Below are 23,524 nucleotides of genomic sequence, written 5' to 3' on the forward strand. Positions count from 1 at the left end.
TAAGTGAGAAATCTAGTGGTTACAATGTGTACGAGCAAGAATGTTGACTATAAGATGTAAAGGTTCCATTAGATGTTAATATTACGTCTACGTCAATGTTACATCAGAGTCTGGTATATTTAACCATAAATTCATGACAACGTTTCGAGACTCTATTCTTATCTTCAGGTCACTGAATGTTCCTATTTTTTATTTTATTGGAAGTCTTTTAATTAGTGATTCAGACTTGTACGGCTACAAATCTGGCAACGGCTTGTGTAAATCACTGCCCTCGTTCTGAGGGCCTCAAAGAACCCTGGAGTTCTAGGCTCTTGCACGGTTTGAAACCTAAGGGAACTGTTCCCAACCTCACGGCAAATGTCTTATCTAGCTTGTATCCCAAGGGATGTTTTTTCGTACTTTTTAAATAAGCGATTCTGTGACCTTTGATACCGACCTAGAGTGACCGCGAGAACAGCGGCACCTCATTGGAAGAAGCCAGTATGGTTTGGCGTGTAAGTGTAAACAGAACTAAAGGTCCCCACTGGAATTAAGTCACTTTGTCTGACTCTTTTTTGGGTCTACCTGGAGTCTACCTGTAAGATATTCCGGGGATCAACGCCCCCAGGGCCCGGTCCACGACCAGGCCTCACGGTGGATCAGGGCCTGATCAACCAAGCTGTTACTACTGGCCGCACGTAGTCCAACGTACGAACCGACTTTAAGTATCTATCCAGCTCCCTCTTGAAGGCAGCCAGGGGTCTATTGGTAATTCCTCTTATGCATGGTGGGAAGCTGTTGAACAGTCTTGGGCCCCGGACACTTATGGTGTCCCTACTTTCCATTGGGGTTATCCTAAGTTCTCTACATATATGCTGCTACGTATGATAATATATGTAACTGTATTTGTGTATACCTGAATAAACTTACTTATGTACGCATCTACATAGCCCATGTTTATGAGAAGCGAAAGCTCGTCATAAACACAATCAACTGAGTGCACATTATCGGCCATTCCTGCTCGCCACCTCCGCCCACGCTAACCTCCTACACGGTCTTAATAAATAGCTACAATACCTCAGTTACTTCTGAAAAAATCCTCCGGTAAAAACCAGGAAGTCACACATAGCCAAATGACAGGATGAAAATTTATTTGGGCAGCAAAACGAGTTGTTGATGGCAACTCTGCCACTGGTGTATAACGGAGCAGCTTCGCCGTCACACAGTGGTTCAGTTGCAGCCTAGCAGCGTAAGATATTGGTGCTATCTTGGATGTTCTCTCGTTATTCACGGTAAAGAGAAAATATTTTTTTTTAGTGAAACACTATTAGAGATAAGTGATTGTGAAAGTGTTTGTGAAAGGAAGTGTGTATGTTTTTCTCGGTAAAACTGAGCGGAGTCGCTCTGTGGCTGAGATCTTAAGAGATGCATAGTGACAGATCCGTCGCTCATCAATCGCATCTTTGACATCAGCCAAACTATAAAGTTATTATTTTTTTCAAGTAGGTGAAAATTACGGTATACTCTGGTTCTTTCAATAGAGTGTAAATTACAAGAGTGACCTTAGTGAGAGTGCGTCTTCAGTGATATTTATCATGGTTCATTCTGCTATCATGTGCTTTCAAATGAATACACCAACAATATAATAATATAATATCCTTTATGCCTTATTAATGGAATGTTTTATATTGGAGGTAACACTTACATCTAAGAGATGTGAGATGCTGTCCTGGGAAGAATCATGAAACGAAACGTATAGAATGACCCATGTTACGCCCGTGTTCCTTACTCCTCCATATTCAGGGCAAGATGCACGTGAGCGCTCCCCCCCCCCTCACCTCCACAAACACGACAAAATGGTGACCATCTGAGGCACTGTACTAATAATGAGTCTAATTACCTGGTGCTCAGAACCGGACAGGTAGAAGATTATTTGGAACTGCTCAATACTGAAATAAGTTACAGAATTCCAATGGAAATATTAAAGACTCAAGTGGAATGTGTCACTTTGACTTTTTTAAGGTTATCATAGGTAATTTACATTATGTGTGATAATTGTACTTACATGTACCTGTGCTTAAATAAACGTACTGACTACTTCACGTAAAAGATATTTCAAGCAGACTGTTCCTATCCCCCTAACAAATACTGAGACAAACTTTTTAGACATAAGAAATATTTTTGACTTCTTAATCATTATTCACGGGTCATGTGCATATAACAATTTGTCCAAGTGTTCGGATACTCGAAAATTACTAAGAAAAATAAGAACCTAACAACAAATTAGCATTGCAATAATTGTTGCAGTAGGCCTATACATTCCCGCTCTTAAATTTGTCTCAGTGTATTTCTAAAATTAGCCAAAGTGATCGATTCACTGACTAACAGATTGTTCCACTCGTCCACAACTCAGGTACCAAACCGGTGCTGTCTAGCAAATTAAATGGTTGTAATTATGACCATATTTTTAAAAGAAGTGTGCTGGCAAGCCAGCAGAAGGTCTCGGTCACATGACCGTAAGTTCCAACGGGGAGTCATCATCTAAGACCTGCGTCAGGAAACTCTGAAATGTTATGTGCTTATGTACAGTATTGATATGCTATGTACCGATGTGCATATTCTTGTTAACTCAAAATTAATATCCCCTTTAAAGGGGTGGGGAAGAGTTAATGCTGGTGAAAGGGCTTTTGATCCATGAAATATAAGCAACCCTTCCCTTTGTAAAGTAAAAGGACACAAGTGCAACTAATGTGACATTTTATTGTGGCAACGTTTCGCTCTCCAGGAGCTTTATCAAGCCGATACAAACAGTATTACTACTACTACTACAACTTTTGTCACTACTACTACTACTACTACTACTACTACTACTACTACTACTACTACTACTACTACTACTACTACTACTACTACTACTACTACTGCTACTGCTACTACTACTACTACTACTACTACTACTACCACTACTACTATTACTACTATTACTACTACTACTACTATTACTATTACTACTACTACTACTACTACTACTACTACTACTACTACTACTACTACTACTACTACTACTACTACTACTACTACTACTACTACTACCACCACCACCACCATCACCACCACCACCACCACCACCACCACCACCACCACTAGTACTGCCTTTATATACCCTTTATATACCCTCAGCCTTTATATACCCTCTGTGTCCATATACTGTTTGTATCGGCGTGATAAAGCTCCTGGAGAGCGAAACGTTGCCACAATAAAATGTCACATTAGTTGCACTTGTGTCCTTTTACTTTACATATTGTTGGTAATTCTACCAACTTTATTACAACCTTCCCTTTCTTGGACCAAAACTAATTACCCTCCACCTTTCCCCAGGTGTTGTAGGACCCCTATGAGTTTAACGCTTCTCTAGCAATAAAATATAATAATAATAATAATAATAATAATAATAATAATAATAATAATAATAATAATAATAAACATTATTATAGCTTGGTTTAATAATTTTTTTAATTAATTCATTAGATTTCTGTTGAAAATTTTAATAAAGAAAAGAAGTCCTGTAGTTAATACTCACACAGACTGTAGTTATATTCATACAACCTGTAGTTATACTCACTCAACCTTTAGTTATACTCACACAGACTGTAGCTATGTGAACTTAGCGTGTAGTTAGTCATAACCAAACATCACGGAATCTAATGCACACAACTTGAAAGTAGACATACACAGCCTTTAGTTAGGTGTAGACATACACAGCCTTTAGTTAGTTGTAGACATACACAGCCTTTAGTTAGGTGTAGACATACACAGCCTTTAGTTAGTTGTAGACATACACAGAATTTACTTAGTTATCCACGAACAGAAGTTAGGTATGAACACTACAGAGATAAGTCTACATAGCCTGATGCTAGGTAAACTCAGCACAATCACAGGTATACACAGCCTAGAGTTAGGTGTATACAGCCTGGAGTTAGGTATACAGAGTATAGTGTTTCTCAGCGTTGTACACACTGATAAACATATACATCTTGTATATGTCCTCGATATGTATTGTATTTAATTCTTTCATGGTAGTATTTTTCTATGGAAGGATGTTAACTGTATTGTCTTTGTAAGTATTAATGTGGTTGTATGGAATGTATGGTAATTGTAATATCATGGTAAAATGACTCTTGTGGAAATATTAACATCATGGTAATATATTCCTTATGATAGTATTAATATGGGTATATGATTCTTATGGTAGCATCAATATCATGGTAGTATCAATATCATGGTAGCATAGGTGTTATGGTAGCATTAATCGGGTTGTTATTCAAATCTTAGTATTAATATGTATCGTTCTGTTGGTACCGTGGTTTATAGTTTAGCATTATTATGGCGGTACAAAATTATAATGGCAGTATGATCAAATGATCCCAATAGAAATAACCTACAATCATTGGCTTCCATGGATTATCCTGGGTTAGGACACCTCTGGGTTAATAATTCGAGCAATCTCGTCTTCTTGTAACTCGGTTCATTGTCTTATGTTAATCCATGACACCTGTGTGTCCTCAAGATCATTGTAAAAGTTTACTTGGGTTTTGTAAATGTTAATTATAAATGCATTGCCTGGTAAAAATAAAGTAATTTATTTCTTTCCTCTGACTAACAAAGGTATGGCCGGCCATTTTGTTGTCCGTCTTGAGCACTATCACTCTGGCTTATGTCAACCATGGTGCAACCCTGTTTATGTACAATATTCAACATGCATGTTGCAATTCTTCGGCTTATACCAGGTTTAGGCAGTTGCAATATGATTCAGTTTTATGTAATTTGTCTGTTTATGTCCACACTGGATTCTATTTGAGGGTCACCATTGTAGAAGAGAAGCCGGATGCTTTGATCTAAGAAATTAAAGCCACCTTCCTTTTCTTGAGTCAGACTTTATGATTCGTTTCCATTTTCCAGCCGATGAGCGTAAATGTAACTAATCATTGACCTGCTTCAGTGTAAACTGAAACTGATTAACTATTAATTGCTCATAATTTTATGTTACAAGTCAAATCTTACTCCAAATTAATATTATTCATTGTTCTTACCTGTCCATTTAATTTTGTTTACCACTACTTGTTTTTTAGTCACTTTTTATTGTGTGTGCAATTAGTGTATATTCCAATTACTTTTTTGCAAGTACCAAAACTATCTTTTGCTAGCTAGTACCAACTACCTCATTTTTTTTACTTTTTATTGTGCAATAAACTGCTCAACTTATTTAATATTACAAATCAGATCTTACTCCTAAACCAATAATATTTCATAGTGACTATCTGTCCATTTAACTTGTTTACCATTACTTAATTGTAGTCCCTTACATATTTTTTTCCTTTATTTTAGCTTTATATAACTACCTTAGCTCATATATTCAAAATTGTTAAAATAATCAAGGTGCTATTCTCAGGTGCTAAAGTTAATAAGTTCACTATTTTGCCATTATACTCCAAAGCTCATTTATTTGATTACCACTTTATTGTTCACCACAACTTATATTAGTCCCTTTTATATTATAATTTTATATTATAATTCTAACTTTAAAGAATTACCTTTAAAGTACTACCTACCATCATATTCCCAAGCTCCATTATTTGATCATCACTTTATTTGTTCACCACAAATTATTTTAGTCCCTTTTATATTGTCTCCTTTATTTTAGCTTTAAAAAACTACCTTAGCTCATTATTTTTTACATTTGTTAAATAATTCAGGTGCTATTTTTTTTAGCTTTAGAATATTTACTTTATTTTTTACTTCATTCTAACTATAGATTCACTACAAATCTTATGATTACAAGCATTGATCCTGATACCAACCTCTTATTTAATGACTTAAATGATTCAAACAGTTACTGTAATTACTACACTGCAGAACAATCAAAGGCACTTCTCAGAGCCAACAACAACATAACTATCTTTAACTACAATATCAGATCTTTAAGCAAGCATTACGATGACCTCCTAGCATTACTAAATTCCTTGCATGCCAATATGTCCATCATTACACTAACTGAAACCTGGCTAAAGCCTGATACTACAGATGTCTATGCCATTCCTGGTTACACAGCCATACACAACTGTAGGCCAGACCAACAAGGGGGTGGCACAGCTATATACTACTCAGACCAACTAGAATGTATCACTAATACTTGCACAAGGGATGAACATGGGGAATATATAATAGCTAAATTCAAATCCAAATACCTACAAAAACCTCTCACAGTGATAAACATCTACAGAGTTCCACAATCAAACATTAGCCAATTTAGTCAAAACCTAGGAAGTATGATAACTGATGCACGCATGAACAAAGATCACTTACTGCTCTCAGGTGACCTCAATATAAATCTCCTGCAAGACCAGGACCCACACGTTACTGAATTCACAAACACAATGAGTAACTGCATGTTGCTACCAACAGTAACAAAACCTACAAGAGTTACAGAGACTAGTGTTTCCCTACTTGACCACATCTGGACCAACACCATATCCCCTTTAAAATCAGGCATAATTACAGATAATACCACAGACCACTACCCTACTTTCCTCATAACAACTCTTGGTACAATACCCCAAGACACTACTAAAGTCACCTTCAGACTTCACAATGAGGCAGCCATTAATAACTTCACAACAGCAGTAACAAACATTGACTGGCACACTGAGCTAGAAATCTATACAGATATTGACGAATGTTTTAATAATTTTCTAAAAAGGACCCAATACCTTTATAACAAGCACTGCCCTAAAAAAACTAAACAGATGACAGCTAAGAGACTGAACAGTCCCTGGCTAACACCCAGCATTCTCAAATCCATAAATACAAAACACCGATATGAAAAACAGTACAGAATGGGTCACATAACCAGAGACCAAACAAAACGTTACTCGTCAATCCTAACCAGCCTGATAAGAAGGGCAAAAAAATTGTATTATGAGAACAGATTATCCAACTTACGAGGTGATATAAAAAAGACCTGGAAGACCCTATCAGAAATTCTGGGAACAAAAAAGATATCACGACATAGCGAAATAAAATTAGCAAAATCAGATGAACTCCAACTCCCACCAACAGAAACAGCAAACAGACTCAATGATTTCTTCTCCACTATAGGTCAAAACCTTGCCAATAAAATCCCAAGCTCAGATACCCCACCAAATGACTACCTCACTGGCAACTACCCGAACACACTGTTCCTAGCTCCGACTAACCCATACGAAGTCTCCCTTATTATCAACGCACTGAAAAACAAGGCAGGAGATTTAAATACCTTACCACCCTTTATATACAAAAAAGCGTCACAAGTACTATCACCAATCATTGCAACACTCTTTAACAAATCCATTGAATCCTCCACCTTCCCTACAGTTCTCAAAATAGCAAGGGTCACCCCGATCCATAAAGGAGGAGACCAAACAGATTTGAATAACTATAGGCCAATATCCAATTTACACCCTCTCTCAAAAATCTTCGAAAAATTAATTCATAAACGAATCTACTCCTACCTCATCTCCCAAAACATTCTCAACCCCTGCCAATTTGGATTCAGGCCTAATAAAAATACTAATGATGCTATTATACACATGCTAGAACATATATACACTGCAATAGAGAAAAAAGAAGTCCCACTGGGGATCTTCATTGACTTACGTAAAGCTTTTGATACAGTTGACCATGACTTGCTCCACGTAAAATTGTCACACTATGGTATAAGAGGGCACTCCCTCAACTACCTCAAGTCTTACCTCAGCAACAGAAGCCAATATGTGTACGCAAATGGGGCAAGCTCTTCCGCACAACCAATTACAGTTGGTGTCCCACAGGGAAGTGTCCTTGGCCCTCTTCTCTTTCTCCTATACATAAATGACCTACCAAATGCTTCGCAATTACTCAAACCCACACTTTTTGCAGATGACACTACATACGTCTTCTCTCACCCGAGCCCAGTCACGCTAGCCAATACTGTAAACACCGAATTACAGAAAATATCTACCTGGATGAGGACTAACAAACTTACACTAAACATTGACAAAACCTACTTCATTCAGTTTGGTAACAGAGCTACAGATGTACCTCTTAACATAACGATAAACGGATCACCTATCACAAAGCTAACAGAGGGAAAATTCTTAGGAATCCACCTCGATAATAGACTCAAATTTCATACACATATACAATAAATTTCTAAGAAAATTTCCAAGACTGTAGGCATACTATCGAAGATACGGTACTATGTTCCACAGTCAGCCCTCCTGGCCCTTTATCACTCTCTTATTTACCCCTATCTCACCTATGGAATTTGTGCATGGGGCTCAACAACAATTAACCATCTCAGACTACTAATTACCCAACAAAAGGCTGCAGTTAGAATGATAACAAATTCTCACTACAGGCAGCACACTCCACCAATATTCAAAACACTCAACCTACTCACCATACAAAACATCCATACTTATTATTGCACCTATTACATACATAGAACACTTAACTCTGATATTAACCCTCCCCTCAAACATCTCCTTGCCAACCTCAACAGAACACATGACCATAACACAAGGCACAGATCACTCTTTGATGTTCCTCGTGTCCATCTCACGCTATGCAAAAACTCAATGCACATAAAAGGCCCTAAAATCTGGAACTCATTACCTGTAAATATAAAAGAAACACTACCTGTTTATAAATTCAAGTCTCTTCTCAAAGTTCACTTACTCACTCAAAACCAAATAAATACTGAATAACTGAACCTTAAAATTATATCACATAAATGTTAAACCTAGGACCCAATCTAACTTTGTTATTTTTTTAAATACACTACCTAACAGAATACTCCATTCTACTGAATGTACAACAATGCATGCAACCATATGACCTGTCTTTGTAATACTCATTTGTGCTTTATAGTTATCTGTTTACAATAATGTCTTATCACTGATTTCATCATTGCTTAGTTAATCTTAAGTTAATTTTAAGGCAGCCCGTAATGCTATGCATATAAGTGGCTTTGGCATGCTGCTCTTACCTGTATTTTTTTGTACCTCTGTATGTATGCTAAAATTTCTAAATAAAATAAATAAATAAAAAAGTCTGTGCAGGCACAGGTACACATAGGTACAATTATCATAAATAGTGTAAATTACCTAGGATAAATCCCCCCAAAAAAGTCAAAGTGACTTATTTCCATTAGGGTCAATAGTTTTAAGACATTGTGTAATGAGAAACTCACCTTAGTAGAATATGGACTGTCTACGAATATCCACTGACTCGTACACGTCAGGTGAAATATTACCTTACAGTGTGGAAGAAAAGTAAAAGCCAAATCAGTTCCTGTATAAACAGGCATGATGGTATCTACCAGGTCAGTCACTCAGGACGATCTGTCTGCCTCTTATATATATAGCCAAGTAGTTTACTCAGTTCATCAAAGTACCCTGAAAAACAGATCAACAACTACAAATGTTTGTAGTATCGAATAGAGTAAAGCAATGAAGTTCAGTCATCTATAAGAAATTGCTAATAATCAGTGTCCATAATATCGTGTTGAAAATTTTGTCAAGGTTAGAACCTAACCTAGTACTGGACTAGAAGTGAACACAGTTTCGTAGTAGCCACAACAGGTGGGCAGGCCACAAACACCTGTTATGTAGCATCACATAACTGGAATGGGTTACCTGGTCATGTCAAAGCCTCTCATAGCATAAAACAAATTAAGAATGGAATCTGAAGAATGTCTAATGAATGATGAAAAAGGGGTTATTAACTTCTAGTTAGTATATTCAGAGTGTAACATATATCTGATTAATAATGTTGCTATTCTGGGTATTCCTCCTGTTATAAATATTATTATGGGCAGAGTATAGGATGGTATGTACAGTACAACTGATTAACTTAGGATGGTATGTACAGTACAACTGATTAACTTAGGATGGTATGTACAGTACAACTGATTAACTTAGGATGGTATGTACAGTACAACTGATTAACTTAGGATGGTATGTACAGTACAACTGATTAACTATGTGATCAAATGTACAGATGTACATATGTCTTTAAAACTTCTGCAAGAAAAAAAAAAGTAAGCAATGTATTAAATATCCAAATAATAACTTACGGGTTTAGTGATTCCCAATAATAATAATTATAATTATAATAGTGAGTAGGAAAACTCTCGAAACTGGTCACAGTAAATCACTCGTAATAAAAAAGAGATAATGATGATAATGACAATAATAGTAATGTCAATAATAATAATAATAATAATAATGATACTACTAATAATAGTAATAATAATAATAATAATAATAATAGTAATAATAATAATAATAATAATAATAATAATAATAATAGTAGTAGCAATAATAATAATAATAATAATAATAATAATAATTTATGTTGTATTCATATACTGGTTTACGTCTGCTGTATTCTAATAATCGCTGTTTACACTGTACAAAGACAAAAAAGTCATCAGTTGAAGACCTGTTTGCTACGTGTTTGCTCCTTCTGTGTTGTTGTGTTGTAACGTGGTGCTATGTTTCACTCCAGTGTTCTGTTAATAGTACTATGTTGTGTTGAATTTTAGTGATATGTGCTTTAGTGCTATGTTGTGTTGTGTTATAGTGTTGTGCTGTGTTGGTATGTTGTGTTGTGTTTCTTGTCAAATATTGTATTGTAATGCTATGCTTGTTTTGTGTTACAGTGATGTTTTGTGTTTTCTTTAGTTGTGTTGTTGAATTATATTGCATTGTGGTGTTATGTTGTGTCCTGTTATTTTGTGGTGTTATTTGTATCAGGTTGTGTTGTGGTGCTATATTTCATTATGTTGTGTTGTAGTGTTGGGGTGCTATGTTAAGTTTTGCTGTTCTGTCGTACCGAGATGTTATTCTATGTTATCTTGCGTTGTGGTGCTGTGCTTTATTGTGTTGTAGTGTTGTGGTGCTAAGGTGTATTGAGATGTATTATTATGTTGCTTTGTGGTGCTATATTGGGTTTAATTGTGATGTTGTATTGTAGTGCAGTGTTGTGTTGCAGTGCTGTGTTGATTTATAGTATAGCATTATGATGTGCTATGTCGCATTGTGGTGCTGTGTTGTCTTACAGCGCTATGTTGTGTTGCAGCGCTATGTTGCATTGTAATATAGTGCTATGTTGTGCTGTATTGTTACTATGCTGAGCTGAGATGCTATGTTGTTGCGTCGTAGTGCTAAGTTGTGTTGTGTTTAGTAGTATGTTGTGCTGTGGTGTCATGTTGAGTTGCGTTGTGGTGCTGTGTTATGTTGAGTTGTAGTGTTATGCTGTGTTGTGAAGCAGTAGCTTGGTGTTGCTGTATTATGTTGTGTTGTGTTGCTATATTGTGTTTTGTTGTGTTTTGGCTATGTTGGGCTTTGTTGTGATGTTATGTTGTGTTGCCTCTTTGTGCTTTTATTTGTTGTATTTGTGTTACAGATTGTGATACAGTGTTAGAGTGTGTTGTGTTGCAGTGTTATGTTGTATTTCATTAATATTTGTTGTATTGCGACTGTGTTGTTCCTTCATTATGGTGGCATGATGTGTTATGGTGTGTTGTGTGGTGTTGTTCTGTCTGGTGGTGTTAGTATGTTGTGTTGTGTTGTGATGTAATGTTGTGTCATGTTGGTATGTTGTGTTGTGGTGTGGTTTTGGAGTGTTACCTTGTGGAGGTATGGTGTGTTGTGTAGTGTTAGTATGTTGTGTTGTGTGGTATCAGTATGTTATGTTGCAAAATACGTTGTGTTGTGTTGTGTGGTGTTAGTATGTTGTGTTGTAGAGTATGTTGTGGTGTGGTGTTATGCTATATTGTAGAGTATGTTGTGCTGTGGTGTGGTTTTATACTGTGTTGCGGAGGTATGTTGTGTTGTAGTGTGGTGTGGGTATGTTGTGATGTGTTACAGTGTTTTGTTTTGGTGTTTTAATTAATGTTATACGTTATATAGCACAGAGATACATTTGTAACCAAAACGATACATATGAGCCACTGGGATGTTAGGAAATACTTCTCCAGCTTCAGGGTAGAATGAGCCAGACGAGGGAAAGCTAGAGACAAACTAAATATGTACACAGTTCCAAGAGTAGGTATGATAGTCCCCAAATGGCCAAGAACCTATAATGGCGGCACCTGTGGTTTATATAGCAAAGCCAGGAGCTGAGACTCGACCCCTGCAAACCCAACACGTATGTGGACACAGATAAAGACGAATGCAAGTACGCACGAACTTACGTGTACGTACATGCACGCACACACATCAAAAAATAAAAAACCACTTCAACAAAGCAAATTAAATATTATCCAGAGATGTTGCAGTTCTTCAGCTTCACGCTCATTTACAGTTGTTTTTCTTCATTTACCTTTCAGTGATCCAAACATGAATCATAACGATATAAATCAACACATTATGGGAGTCAACGAAGATGCGGAGTTCTTCACCGATTACGGCAATCCTGGAGGTGGTGATGCGAGAGGAAACTCTCGGTCGTACTACCCTTCTGAAATGTTCAGCCCACCGACCTTCTCAAATCAAGATTTGGTAAGTGATCCTCTGTACAGACAAGATTTGTCTCGATCTGAAAACTCGTCGCTGAGGAATACCTCTGCCAACACGAGCGGCCATCTGGCGGGCGATGAACTCCCTTCAGAACACCAACAGGAAATTCATGCAGAGAATGATAATGGGAACTGCAGGCAGCTTTCCAGTCGACGTCTTCAGAGCCAAAGTAATTCAAGGACCGAGTTGGGCGTCTCACTCGACCAGCAAGACATCCAAGAAATGAGAGAATCGATACAGCAAGAACACCTGCTTAGGGCACTGTACAACGAGGCCCTGCAACAAGTTGAAATGCTCAGTCCTGATTACTTGGGTGATCTTGAACACGAAGACCTTTTTGCAGAGCTCATCCCTGAGCTCGTAAGCTTTGGTAGCTGGACTTAAGCAGAAGTAGTCTAGCTCTTCCTGGACGACGACCCGACGCTCTCATGTCTGGTCACAATGTCTTCTGCTAGATAGAAGAAGTTTGTAATGCCGATTTCACAGTACTGTGAATATAAATGAGAGGAATACACTATTTAACAAAGACAAGAAACTAGAATCAGTACACCATATCACATGTGATACAGCGTAATGCGTAATAGTATTAGTTCCTTTTTCTGTTAAATGGTATCTACTTGTCATTTATATATCCCAGTTAATCAGAGTTGTTCGATCCACTGCCATGTGGGTTTAGTTATCTTGTGTTGCTGAACACAGCAGATGGATTCAAATGTTTTGATATGTTCAACTCCCAGGTGGATTTAGCTATCTTGTGTTGATCAATCCACTAGGTGGATTTAGCTATCTTGTGTTGCTCAACCCACTAAGTGGGTTTAGTTATCTTGTGATGCTCGACCCACTAGGTGGATTTAGCTGTCTTGTTTTGCTCAACCCACTAGGTGGATTTAGCTATCTTGTGTTGCTCAACCCACTAGGTGGATTTAGCTGTCTTATTTTGCTCAACCCACTAGGTGGATTTAGCTATCTTGTGTTGCTTAACCCACTAAGTGGGTTTAGTTATCTTGTGATGCTCGACCCACTAGGTGGATTTAGCTGTCTTGCGATGCTCGACCCACTAGGTGGATTTGGCTATCTTGTGATGCTTGACCCACCAAGTGGGTTTAGTTAAACTGAGTTAAGTTGTAGGCTGATAGACAGCAACCACCCAGGGAGACACCACCGTCACTCACATTAGTGTTTCGCACCGTAGAATATCTTTCTGTGTCATGAACACGTAAGATGATAGGTAAATCTTACTAACCTCTGCATTCAGTATACATGTATCTTTATTTTCCCGTGTGTTTCTTAATAGCTCTTGGTCCTGTAACATTTCCTTTCCAATTTAAGAGAGCTGGTCTGAGACCGGGCTGCAGGGGCGATGGTCTCCGAAATCATAATCAGATATAACAGTTATATTGAGTTGTTTGACACATCAGGAGAGTCAAGTTGCATAGAGTTTCAACCTATTGAGACACCTCATTACAAGGTTGTATATTAAAAGGTTGAAATTTTAAAAAACATTCAGACATCTTTTTATTCACTGTTTTATAGAGCCAAGACAAAAGAGTCCAAGTGTGGCTGTTTAGCTACAATTTTTTCTTTAGTGGAGATATGACAACGACATTGAAAATCGTAAGTTGTCACTAGAGCATAGAAAATTATTAAGTAAATCATTATTTTAACTTCATTTTTGTTAACTAAGAAAAAAAAAGCATGCTTCAGGCTTTATATAAATGGAGGCTGTGATATGTGCCTTTGTGTTGTGAATTTTTTTTAAATGTTGAGTGTCTGTGTTGATATACAGCGCCATTTTGACAGTGATTTATCTTATACCTGGAAAAAACTGCGTTATGTTATGTTTATATTAATACTTCAAACTTCACATTGTTCTGTAAAACTTGTTATAGCTTTTGTTCCATCCAGCATTTTGGTGTAATCTTACGGTTGATGTAATCTTGTAGCCTTGTATTATTGTGGACTGGTGTAGGATTGTATTCTTGTAGGCTGTGTTCTTATAGGCTGGTGTGTCTCAAGAGTGCTAAACACAGCAAGGTTTTTGAGTGATTGATTATCTAAAAAAAAATCATAGCTTGGTAAATTCATAGCTTGATAATTAACCTCTCTTTTGATTCGTAAATGATTTCTCATTTTATTTGTAAATAATTTATCCATTGATTTGTAAATGCCTCGTCGCCAGTAACTTTTCCACTGCATCTCCATTGATTTGTAAACGTTGGTTTGCAAGATACAAAATAAAGGCTTCTGAACAATAGCCTATTTTAGATTATTATTAAGGAGCCATTAGTTATGTTGGGACAACGTTTCTTCTGTGTAGAACTTTATCAAATCATCGAAACTGAGCGATATGTTGTGCTCATACTTATTGGTAATTTGCTTTACCTTCCAGACTTGTAAAAGACTGTTATGTAGTGATATATGAAGACTTTTGATATAATGATAATTAAAACTTTTGTATAATGGTAGTTAAGATAGTTATATAATGCAGACATTTGTGTACAGATAATAAAGACTTTTTTATAATGCTTATTCGAACTTTTCTATAATGAGCTCTTGTCACTACTAATTAAGATTTTAGACTAATAATAAAAATGTAAACTTTTATGTACTGGTGATAAAGGTTTTTGTATATTGAAATTCAAGAATTTTGCATACTAATAATGGATAAGTATTTACTGATAATGGAGACTTGTTAACTAATAAAAATTTACCAATAAAATGTGTTTAATGTGTTCCTTAATTTAGGTGTCAGTAAAGTCATTAGGATTGGTGAAGGACACATGTTGAAGGAGAAGCTTCTATGTTTCGCCCTACACAGTGAAACGTTGCCCAGATACAAGTCTGTTTTGCACCGTGGGTCATTTTCTTCACTATTTCTGGCAGCACATTTGGATCCCAGTATGTCTTTCGTTGACATGTCAATAACATATAGCCACATGTCAATGTATACATGGGTCCAGGAGCTGAAACATGGCCTATGTAGCCACATATCAGTGTCTTAACACATGGTGCATGGACAATCACTCACCATCACTTTCATTCTCATATTTCCTTCTTTACAATAACACATCAGTTAAAATACTGTATATTTATATCTCACGCTGATGAAGAGGGCCTCAGGGAAAAGGTCGAAATATACAGTGTTTAATTTGAATCACGTGGAATTTCGTCTTATCTGCTCTCCCCTTCTTCCCAAAAGAAAACATACGAGAAGTTCATTATATTTTTTGCATGTTAGATGTATTGGGAAAATTTAATTTATATTTCATTTTTAATATTTATATATCTAATAATTATATATTCAGTATTTGTTAGTAATTATATACTCATTATACATTATTATGTATTTAGTATATATTATTAATTATACATTTTGTAATTACAGTATATGTTAGTAATTATATATTACGTTTAGGGCAAAAATGTAAATAGAAATGCTTATTGTCTTTATGGGATCCGTCATCTTAATTGTTGTTTTGGTTGTGTCCGTATGTGTGTGTGTTTCTTTATGCCATATATGTCACAAACTAATTATTGAAGTCTCAGCACCAAGAGTAATTAAGTCTGAACACCACGAGTAATTAAGTCTGAATACCACGAGTAATTAAGTCTGAATACTGTTGTGATAGAAACACAGGCCTTATCTCTAGGCTTTATTGAACATAGAATCTTCATAGTACTTCTGCAACAACAAAATATAATGACTAGTACATCTAATAATGGCTTCTACAGGGATGGTGATGTCTTGCATATGTCAAGAGAAAAGTTATAACTACAGGCCACATATTTAAACTCACCATGTAATCTGCATCACTGATAAATGGATATAGTAGGAGAGAATCACACACCGTGTGTTGGTGCCCATGACACACACCAAACTGTTGTTGTTGTTAAGGGCCCCAAGAGGTGGTGCAGTATTATCCTGCTGCTGCTCCCCACAGGACCAGTATCACTACAATCTCCCCCTTCTAAAATATCAGAGACAGTAATCTCCCAAACTGTTAGGTGGGCGACGTACACGTCCCGACCTTCGTAGCCCTTGAGCCTCTTCACCAGGTTCGATAATTTCCAGCGGGGTTTGATTAACTGCTGGAGCAGAATCCTCTATTTCCATAGGGGTAGTCTCAAGGGGCTTTCCAGGAGAAAACGAAGCATCTTTCACATCTATTGGTGTATCTTGAGATTCCACACTAATAGGGATTTCAACTGGGGCTAAATGTCTTGTAGATACTGTAGTCTCTTCACCATTTTGGTAGCGAATGTGGGCGTAATGTGGATTAGCTTGCAGGAGCTCTACCTCTTCCACTAAAGGATCCGTCTTGTTCATCCTACGGTGACTCTTCAGGAGAACGGGTCCAGGATGACATAACCAAGTGGGCACGGAGGCTCCCGTAGAGGAACGACGTGAATAGTTGAGGAGTCTTTCATGAGGGGTTGCATTAGTAGCTGTGCACAGCAGTGATCTAATAGAGTGAAGAGCATCAGGTAGGACAGTTTGCCAGTGTTGAACAGGTAGATTGCGTGACTTCAATGTCATTGTAACTGCCTTCCATATAGTACCATTGAACCGCTCCACTTGACCATTGCCTTGAGGGTTGTAGCTTGTTGTTCTGCTGCAGGCAATACCTTTGCTAGCCAAAAACTCCTGAAGTTCGTTACTCATGAACGAGGATCCCCTGTCTGAATGGATATAAGCTGGCATACCAAAAATAGAGAACAACTGTGAAAGACAACTAATAACAGTTGAAGCAGCCATATTTGCACAGGGGAATACAAAGGGAAACCTTGAATATTCATCTACTATGTTAAGGAAATACCTATTCTGATTTGTGCTTGGTAGAGGTCCTTTGAAATCTATATTCAATCTTTCGAAAGGCTGGGTGGATTTTATGAGATGAGTCTTCTCTGGCTGATGAAAGTTTGGCTTGCACTCTGCACATACTCTGCATGCTCTGATCACTTGTCGCACATCTTCCACTGAGTAGGGCATGTTCTTTGATTTGACAAAATGGTACAGGCGTGTAACTCCTGGGTGACACAAAGCCTTGTGGAGAGCTGAGAGTGATTGCAAATCATGACATGCTGCTCCACAGTGGGACCTAGAGAATGCATCAGGTGAGATGTTCTCTTGACCCGGTCGGTACAGAATATCAAAGTCATAACACGATAGTTCCATCCTCCAGCGTAATATCTTGTCATTTTTTATCCTACTTTTGTGCTTCTTGTCGAACATATACATCACGGACCGTTGGTCAGTCCTTATGGTGAAATGTCTACCAGTTAAATAATGCCTCCAGTGGCGAACTGCTTCTATGATGGCCTGGGCTTCCTTTTCTACAGCAGCATAACATTTCTCTGATCCTTGAAAAGTTCTCGAAAAGAAGGCTACTGGTCGTCCTGCCTGAGATAAGACTGCAGCAATGGCAATGTCAGATGCATCCGTTTCCACTTCAAATGGTAGGGACTCATCAATGGCTTGAACTACTGAGTTTTCAATGTCCTGTTTGAGAGTATGGAAAGCGGCTTCTGCTTCCTTTGTCACAGGAAATGTGGTAGCACTCAATGGGCGGACTTTACTTGAATAGTTGTAGATCCATTGTGAGTAATAAGCAAAGAGACCAAGAGTTCTTTGGAGTGACTTTTTGTCTTGAGGCATTGGAAGTTCCCGTAGAGGTCGTAGTCGTTCAGGGTCTGGGAATATTGAACCTCCTTCCACTACATAACCAAGGATGCTAAGCCTTTTAGTTGAAAAAGTGCACTTTTCCTCATTGTAACTGATATTTTTCTTCTTGGCGGCTTCCAAAAACTTATCAAGGTTTGCATCATGTTCCTCCTGGGTCTTGCCACAAATGGTAACATTATCTAAATACGCGTAAGTTCCCATGAGTTGCTCTTCCTGAATGAGTGAATCCATAATTCGTTGGAAGCAGGCTACCCCATTGGTGACTCCAAAAGGGACTCTGGTAAACTGATACAGGCCATCACTAGCCTGAAACGCTGTGTATGGTTTATCTTCATTCCTTATAGGGACTTGATGATAGGCACTCTGTAGATCAATTGTGCTAAACACATAGTACTGAGCAATTTTGTTCACTGTATCGTCAATTCGAGGTAGAGGGTACCCATCAAGAAGTGTAAATTTGTTGATTGTCTCAGAGTAATCGATAGCCAGTCTCCGTTTCCTATAACCATCTTTAACAACAACAACCTGTGCACGCCAAGGGGAATCACTCGGTTCTATAATACCCTCCTTCAGCAGCCTCTGAGTTTCTTTCTCAATGAACATCCGATCCTCATAAGAATAGCGGCGTGACTTAGCTGATATAGGATGGCAATCCGCGGTAAGATTTGCAAACAGCTTTGGTGGGTCTACCCTTAAAGTGCTAAGTCCACAGACAACAAGAGGAGGCAGTTCACCTCCATATGTTAAGGTGACACTACCATGCAGCTTCTGAAAGTCCTGACCAAGGATAACATCAGAGCACAGTTGTGGCAGAATAGCTAAATGTACATCTTGATAATCCTTTCCATTAACTCTGAGATTTACCTTACAAAACCCTAAGGTCTGAATAGAGAGAGATGTTGATGCCATGGAAACGGTACCTGATGAGTGATGTAGAGTCAAGGAGAGCCGTTTAACTAAGTCAAGGTTGATGAAACTCTCTGAGCTGCCACTATCAATAAGACCATATACTTCTGTTCCTTTGATGAATACTTTCACAACTGCCTTTGACAGTGAATTTGGAGTAGCCGCAGAAGTCACTGTTGCTAGAGTCGCATGATCACTGGAATGTGTGTAGGCACTAGCTCTTGTTGATGCCTTAGCACGACATACTTTAGCAAAGTGACCTTTCTTGTGGCATTTATGGCACATTGCTTCACGAGCAGGACACTTGGACGTGGATGTCTTGAAAAACCACAAAAGAAACACACCGTACCTGCTGCTGCTGTCACTGAGGCAGGTTCCACAGTAACTTCATTGCAAGAGTCTTGGTCAGGAATTGCAGCACTTACCACTCGAGAAGGCTGAGTGGTACTGTATACTTCAGAATTCTTCTGGGCTGAATCTAGAGCTCTTGCCTGGTCAAAGGCAGTGGCTAAGTCGAGAGTTTTATTCTCCAATAAACGCTGCCTTATTATTGGTGATTGCAGGCCACTGATAAAAGCATCCCTGATGGACTCTTCACAATACTGAGCAGCTGTCACTGCTTGGAAGTGACAGTCCTTACCTAAAATTTTCAGTGCTTGAAAGTATTCCTCTAAGGATTCATCAATCTGCTGGCGGCGAGTTGCAAGGCGATAGCGTGCAAAGATTTCATTTGTAGGTTTAATATACTGAGACTTGAGGGTTTTGATAGCATCTTCGTAGGTATTACACTCAGAAATAGCCTCGTATATCTTAGGTGACACAAAATTGATGAGCAGACTTAGTTTATCTAGATCTTCTTTAGGAAGGGCTCCCAAGAAGTTTTCGAAAGTCTTAAACCAGTGCTTCCATTCCTGAGCAGCCGTTGATAAGCTGGGGTCACAGTCTAGCCTCTCAGGTTTCAGTAAACGCTCCATGTTGTGATGTAGTCTAGCGCAGGATCACCACCAGGTAGCCCAGGATTCTATGTTCAATAAATTGTTGTGATAGAAACACAGGCCTTATCTCTAGGCTTTATTGAACATAGAATCTTCATAGTACTTCTGCAACAACAAAATATAATGACTAGTACATCTAATAATGGCTTCTACAGGGATGGTGATGTCTTGCATATGTCAAGAGAAAAGTTATAACTACAGGCCACATATTTAAACTCACCATGTAATCTGCATCACTGATAAATGGATATAGTAGGAGAGAATCACACACCGTGTGTTGGCGCCCATGACACACACCAAACTGTTGTTGTTGTTAAGGGCCCCAAGAGGTGGTGCAGTATTATCCTGCTGCTGCTCCCCACAGGACCAGTATCACTACAAATACCACGAGTAATTAAGTCTGAACACCACGAGTAATTAAGTCTGAATACCACGAGTAATTAAGTCTGAATACCACGAGTAATTAAGTCTGAACACCACGAGTAATTACTAACCTTCCTTTATGTTAAATCAATAAAACAATATGGAATAACCGGTGATAAATATATTCCTTTAATATTTCTTGGAAAATGGTAACGGTGATGTAGATGTTTTTCAGGAACCACTAGTTTGTTTTGGGTGGCTGAGCCTACCTGGAGACCTGCCAGGTCTGCCAGACCTCAACAGCTATGTGGTGGCTAGTAATTGTTTATTGGAAGTCGTCACACACGGTTCCAATGCTTTATGTTAATGGTATATGCAATACCGAAAAGGAGTCAAGACATATGTACAACAGCCGGGTATTTTAATCTCGCTGACTCACAAGACTTCTTTAGTCTAATACAGTAGTGACTTAGATGCTGGAGACCGAGGGACTGGTTATCTCTCCAGTGTTTCTGCTATCTCAGTGTTTAAGTCAACTCTGCATTCGACTGAAGAAATATGCAGAGCAGGAGAGACATTTCTATAGTAACGATACCCAACTGTTGTACAAGCGTCTCGCCAGCCTTCCAAAGTAGCGTATATTCTTCGGAGAAAAAAGAAATGAAATGAAAATGACCGTAATAGCCAAACAAACGATTAAAACATAGCATGTGTAGGAAGAGGCGGATCAAGAATTTAAAAAAAAATATTTAATTAATTCTGCGGTTCAAGAAGCTACGTGAATATGTACCTCAGAGCCATCTTGTACACAGTAGCTCTAGAACGTGTACAGCCAAACAGGAACACGGTCACAAAAAGGTTAACAAGGGAACACATGGTTATGGTCACAGCATTACCGTATGTACGTACTTTACATTACAAGCAAATTCCTTTACAAATCATATAGTATTACGGGTTGTGTAAGCTCTATATTCCTCAGTAAATAGTAACTGTATACTTTAAGTCACTCTGTCTGACTTTTTTGGGTTATCCTAGGTTCTCTACACATATGCTGCTATGTATGATAATCTATGTAACTGTATTTGTGTATACTTGAATAAACTTACTACTCCTCTGTGTATGTGTGACAGTTGATGTACTTGTTACTCACTCTGTACGATATCTAGTCAGTCTTCTAATTGGTTTTATGGGATTCTGACTCATTTAATAAACTCCGAATAATTTCGTGGTGACTTAGGTATGCTGGCTAAAGCTATATTCGACGTCTTTCAGAACATATGCTTTCAGAAAATATGCTTTCAAAGAGTATGCTTTTGGAGAACATACTCTCGGAACAAATGCTTTCGGAGCATATGCTTTCAGATTACAGGCTTTATGAACATACGTTATCAGGGAACATCCCTTACGAACATACGCATTCAGAACAAATGATGTCAGAATATGCTATTTTGGACAAAATGTTTTAGGTAATTTATAAGATTCTCTACTAAACACGTTGTTCGAGCCACAGAATCCAACACAATTGCTCCTACACAACCTAAAACCATAAAACGTTCCACCCATATTATTTTTTATTATCACACTGGCCGATTCCCACCAAGGCAGGGTGGCCCGAAAAAGAAAAACTTTCACCATCATTCACTCCATCACTGTCTTGCCAGAAGAGTGCTTTACACTACAGTTTTTAAACTGCAACATTAACACCCCTCCTTCAGAGTGCAGGCACTGTACTTCCCATCTCCAGGACTCAAGTCCGGCCTGCCGGTTTCCCTGAACCCCTTCATAAATGTTACTTTGCTCACACTCCAACAGCACGTCAAGTATTAAAAACCATTTGTCTCCATTCACTCCTATCAAACACGCTCACGCATGCCTGCTGGAAGTCCAAGCCCCTCGCACACAAAACCTCCTTTACCCCCTCCCTCCAACCTTTCCTAGGCCGACCCCTACCCCGCCTTCCTTCCACTACAGACTGATACACTCTTGAAGTTATTCTGTTTCGCTCCATTCTCTCCACATGTCCGAACCACCTCAACAACCCTTCCTCAGCCCTCTGGACAACAGTTTTGGTAATCCCGCACCTCCTCCTAACTTCCAAACTACGAATTCTCTGCATTATATTCACACCACACATTGCTCTCAGACATGACATCTCCACTGCCTCCAGCCTTCTCCTCGCTGCAACATTCATCACCCATGCTTCACACCCATATAAGAGCGTTGGCAAAATTATACTCTCATACATTCCCCTCTTTGCCTCCAAGGACAAAGTTCTTTGTCTCCACAGACTCCTAAGTGCACCACTCACCCTTTTCCCCTCATCAATTCTATGATTCACCTCATCTTTCATAGACCCATCCGCTGACACGTCCACTCCCAAATATCTGAATACATTCACCTCATCCATACTCTCTCCCTCCAATCTGATATCCAATCTTTCATCACCTAATCTTTTTGTTATCCTCATAACCTTACTCTTTCCTGTATTCACTTTCAATTTTCTTCTTTTGCACACCCTACCAAATTCATCCACCAATCTCTGTAACTTCTCTTCAGAATCTCCCAAGAGCACAGTGTCATCAGCAAAGAGCAACTGTGACAACTCCCACTTTATGTGTGATTCTTTATCTTTTAACTCCACGCCTCTTGCCAAGACCCTCGCATTTACTTCTCTTACAACCCCATCTATAAATATATTAAACAACCACGGTGACATCACACATCCTTGTCTAAGGCCTACTTTTACTGGGAAATTATTTCCCTCTTTCCTACATACTCTAACTTGAGCCTCACTATCCTCGTAAAAACTCTTCACTGCTTTCAGTAACCTACCTCCTACACCATACACCTGCAACATCTGCCACATTGCCCCCCTATCCACCCTGTCATACGCCTTTTCCAAATCCATAAATGCCACAAAGACCTCTTTAGCCTTATCTAAATACTGTTCACTTATATGTTTCACTGTAAACACCTGGTCCACACACCCCCTACCT

At 38.4% G+C, this 23,524-nt stretch overlaps 1 protein-coding gene across 1 annotated transcript in view; it reads left to right on the forward strand.

Annotated features, from left to right (window-relative positions):
• The first annotated feature begins 798 nt into the window (after positions 1–798).
• Positions 799–23,524, forward strand: part of LOC128700467 (uncharacterized) — a 35,234-nt gene continuing 12,508 nt past the window's right edge. Inside the window, exons 1-2 of the mRNA XM_070087058.1 lie at positions 799–1,271; positions 12,392–12,563. Of these exons, the coding sequence (XP_069943159.1) occupies positions 1,252–1,271; positions 12,392–12,563 (192 nt within the window). The 5' untranslated portion in view covers positions 799–1,251. The remainder of the gene's footprint in view (positions 1,272–12,391; positions 12,564–23,524) is intronic.

The sequence above is a fragment of the Cherax quadricarinatus genome, chromosome 20 (genome assembly GCF_038502225.1).
Source record: "Cherax quadricarinatus isolate ZL_2023a chromosome 20, ASM3850222v1, whole genome shotgun sequence".
In the NCBI taxonomy this organism is placed as follows: domain Eukaryota; kingdom Metazoa; phylum Arthropoda; class Malacostraca; order Decapoda; family Parastacidae; genus Cherax; species Cherax quadricarinatus.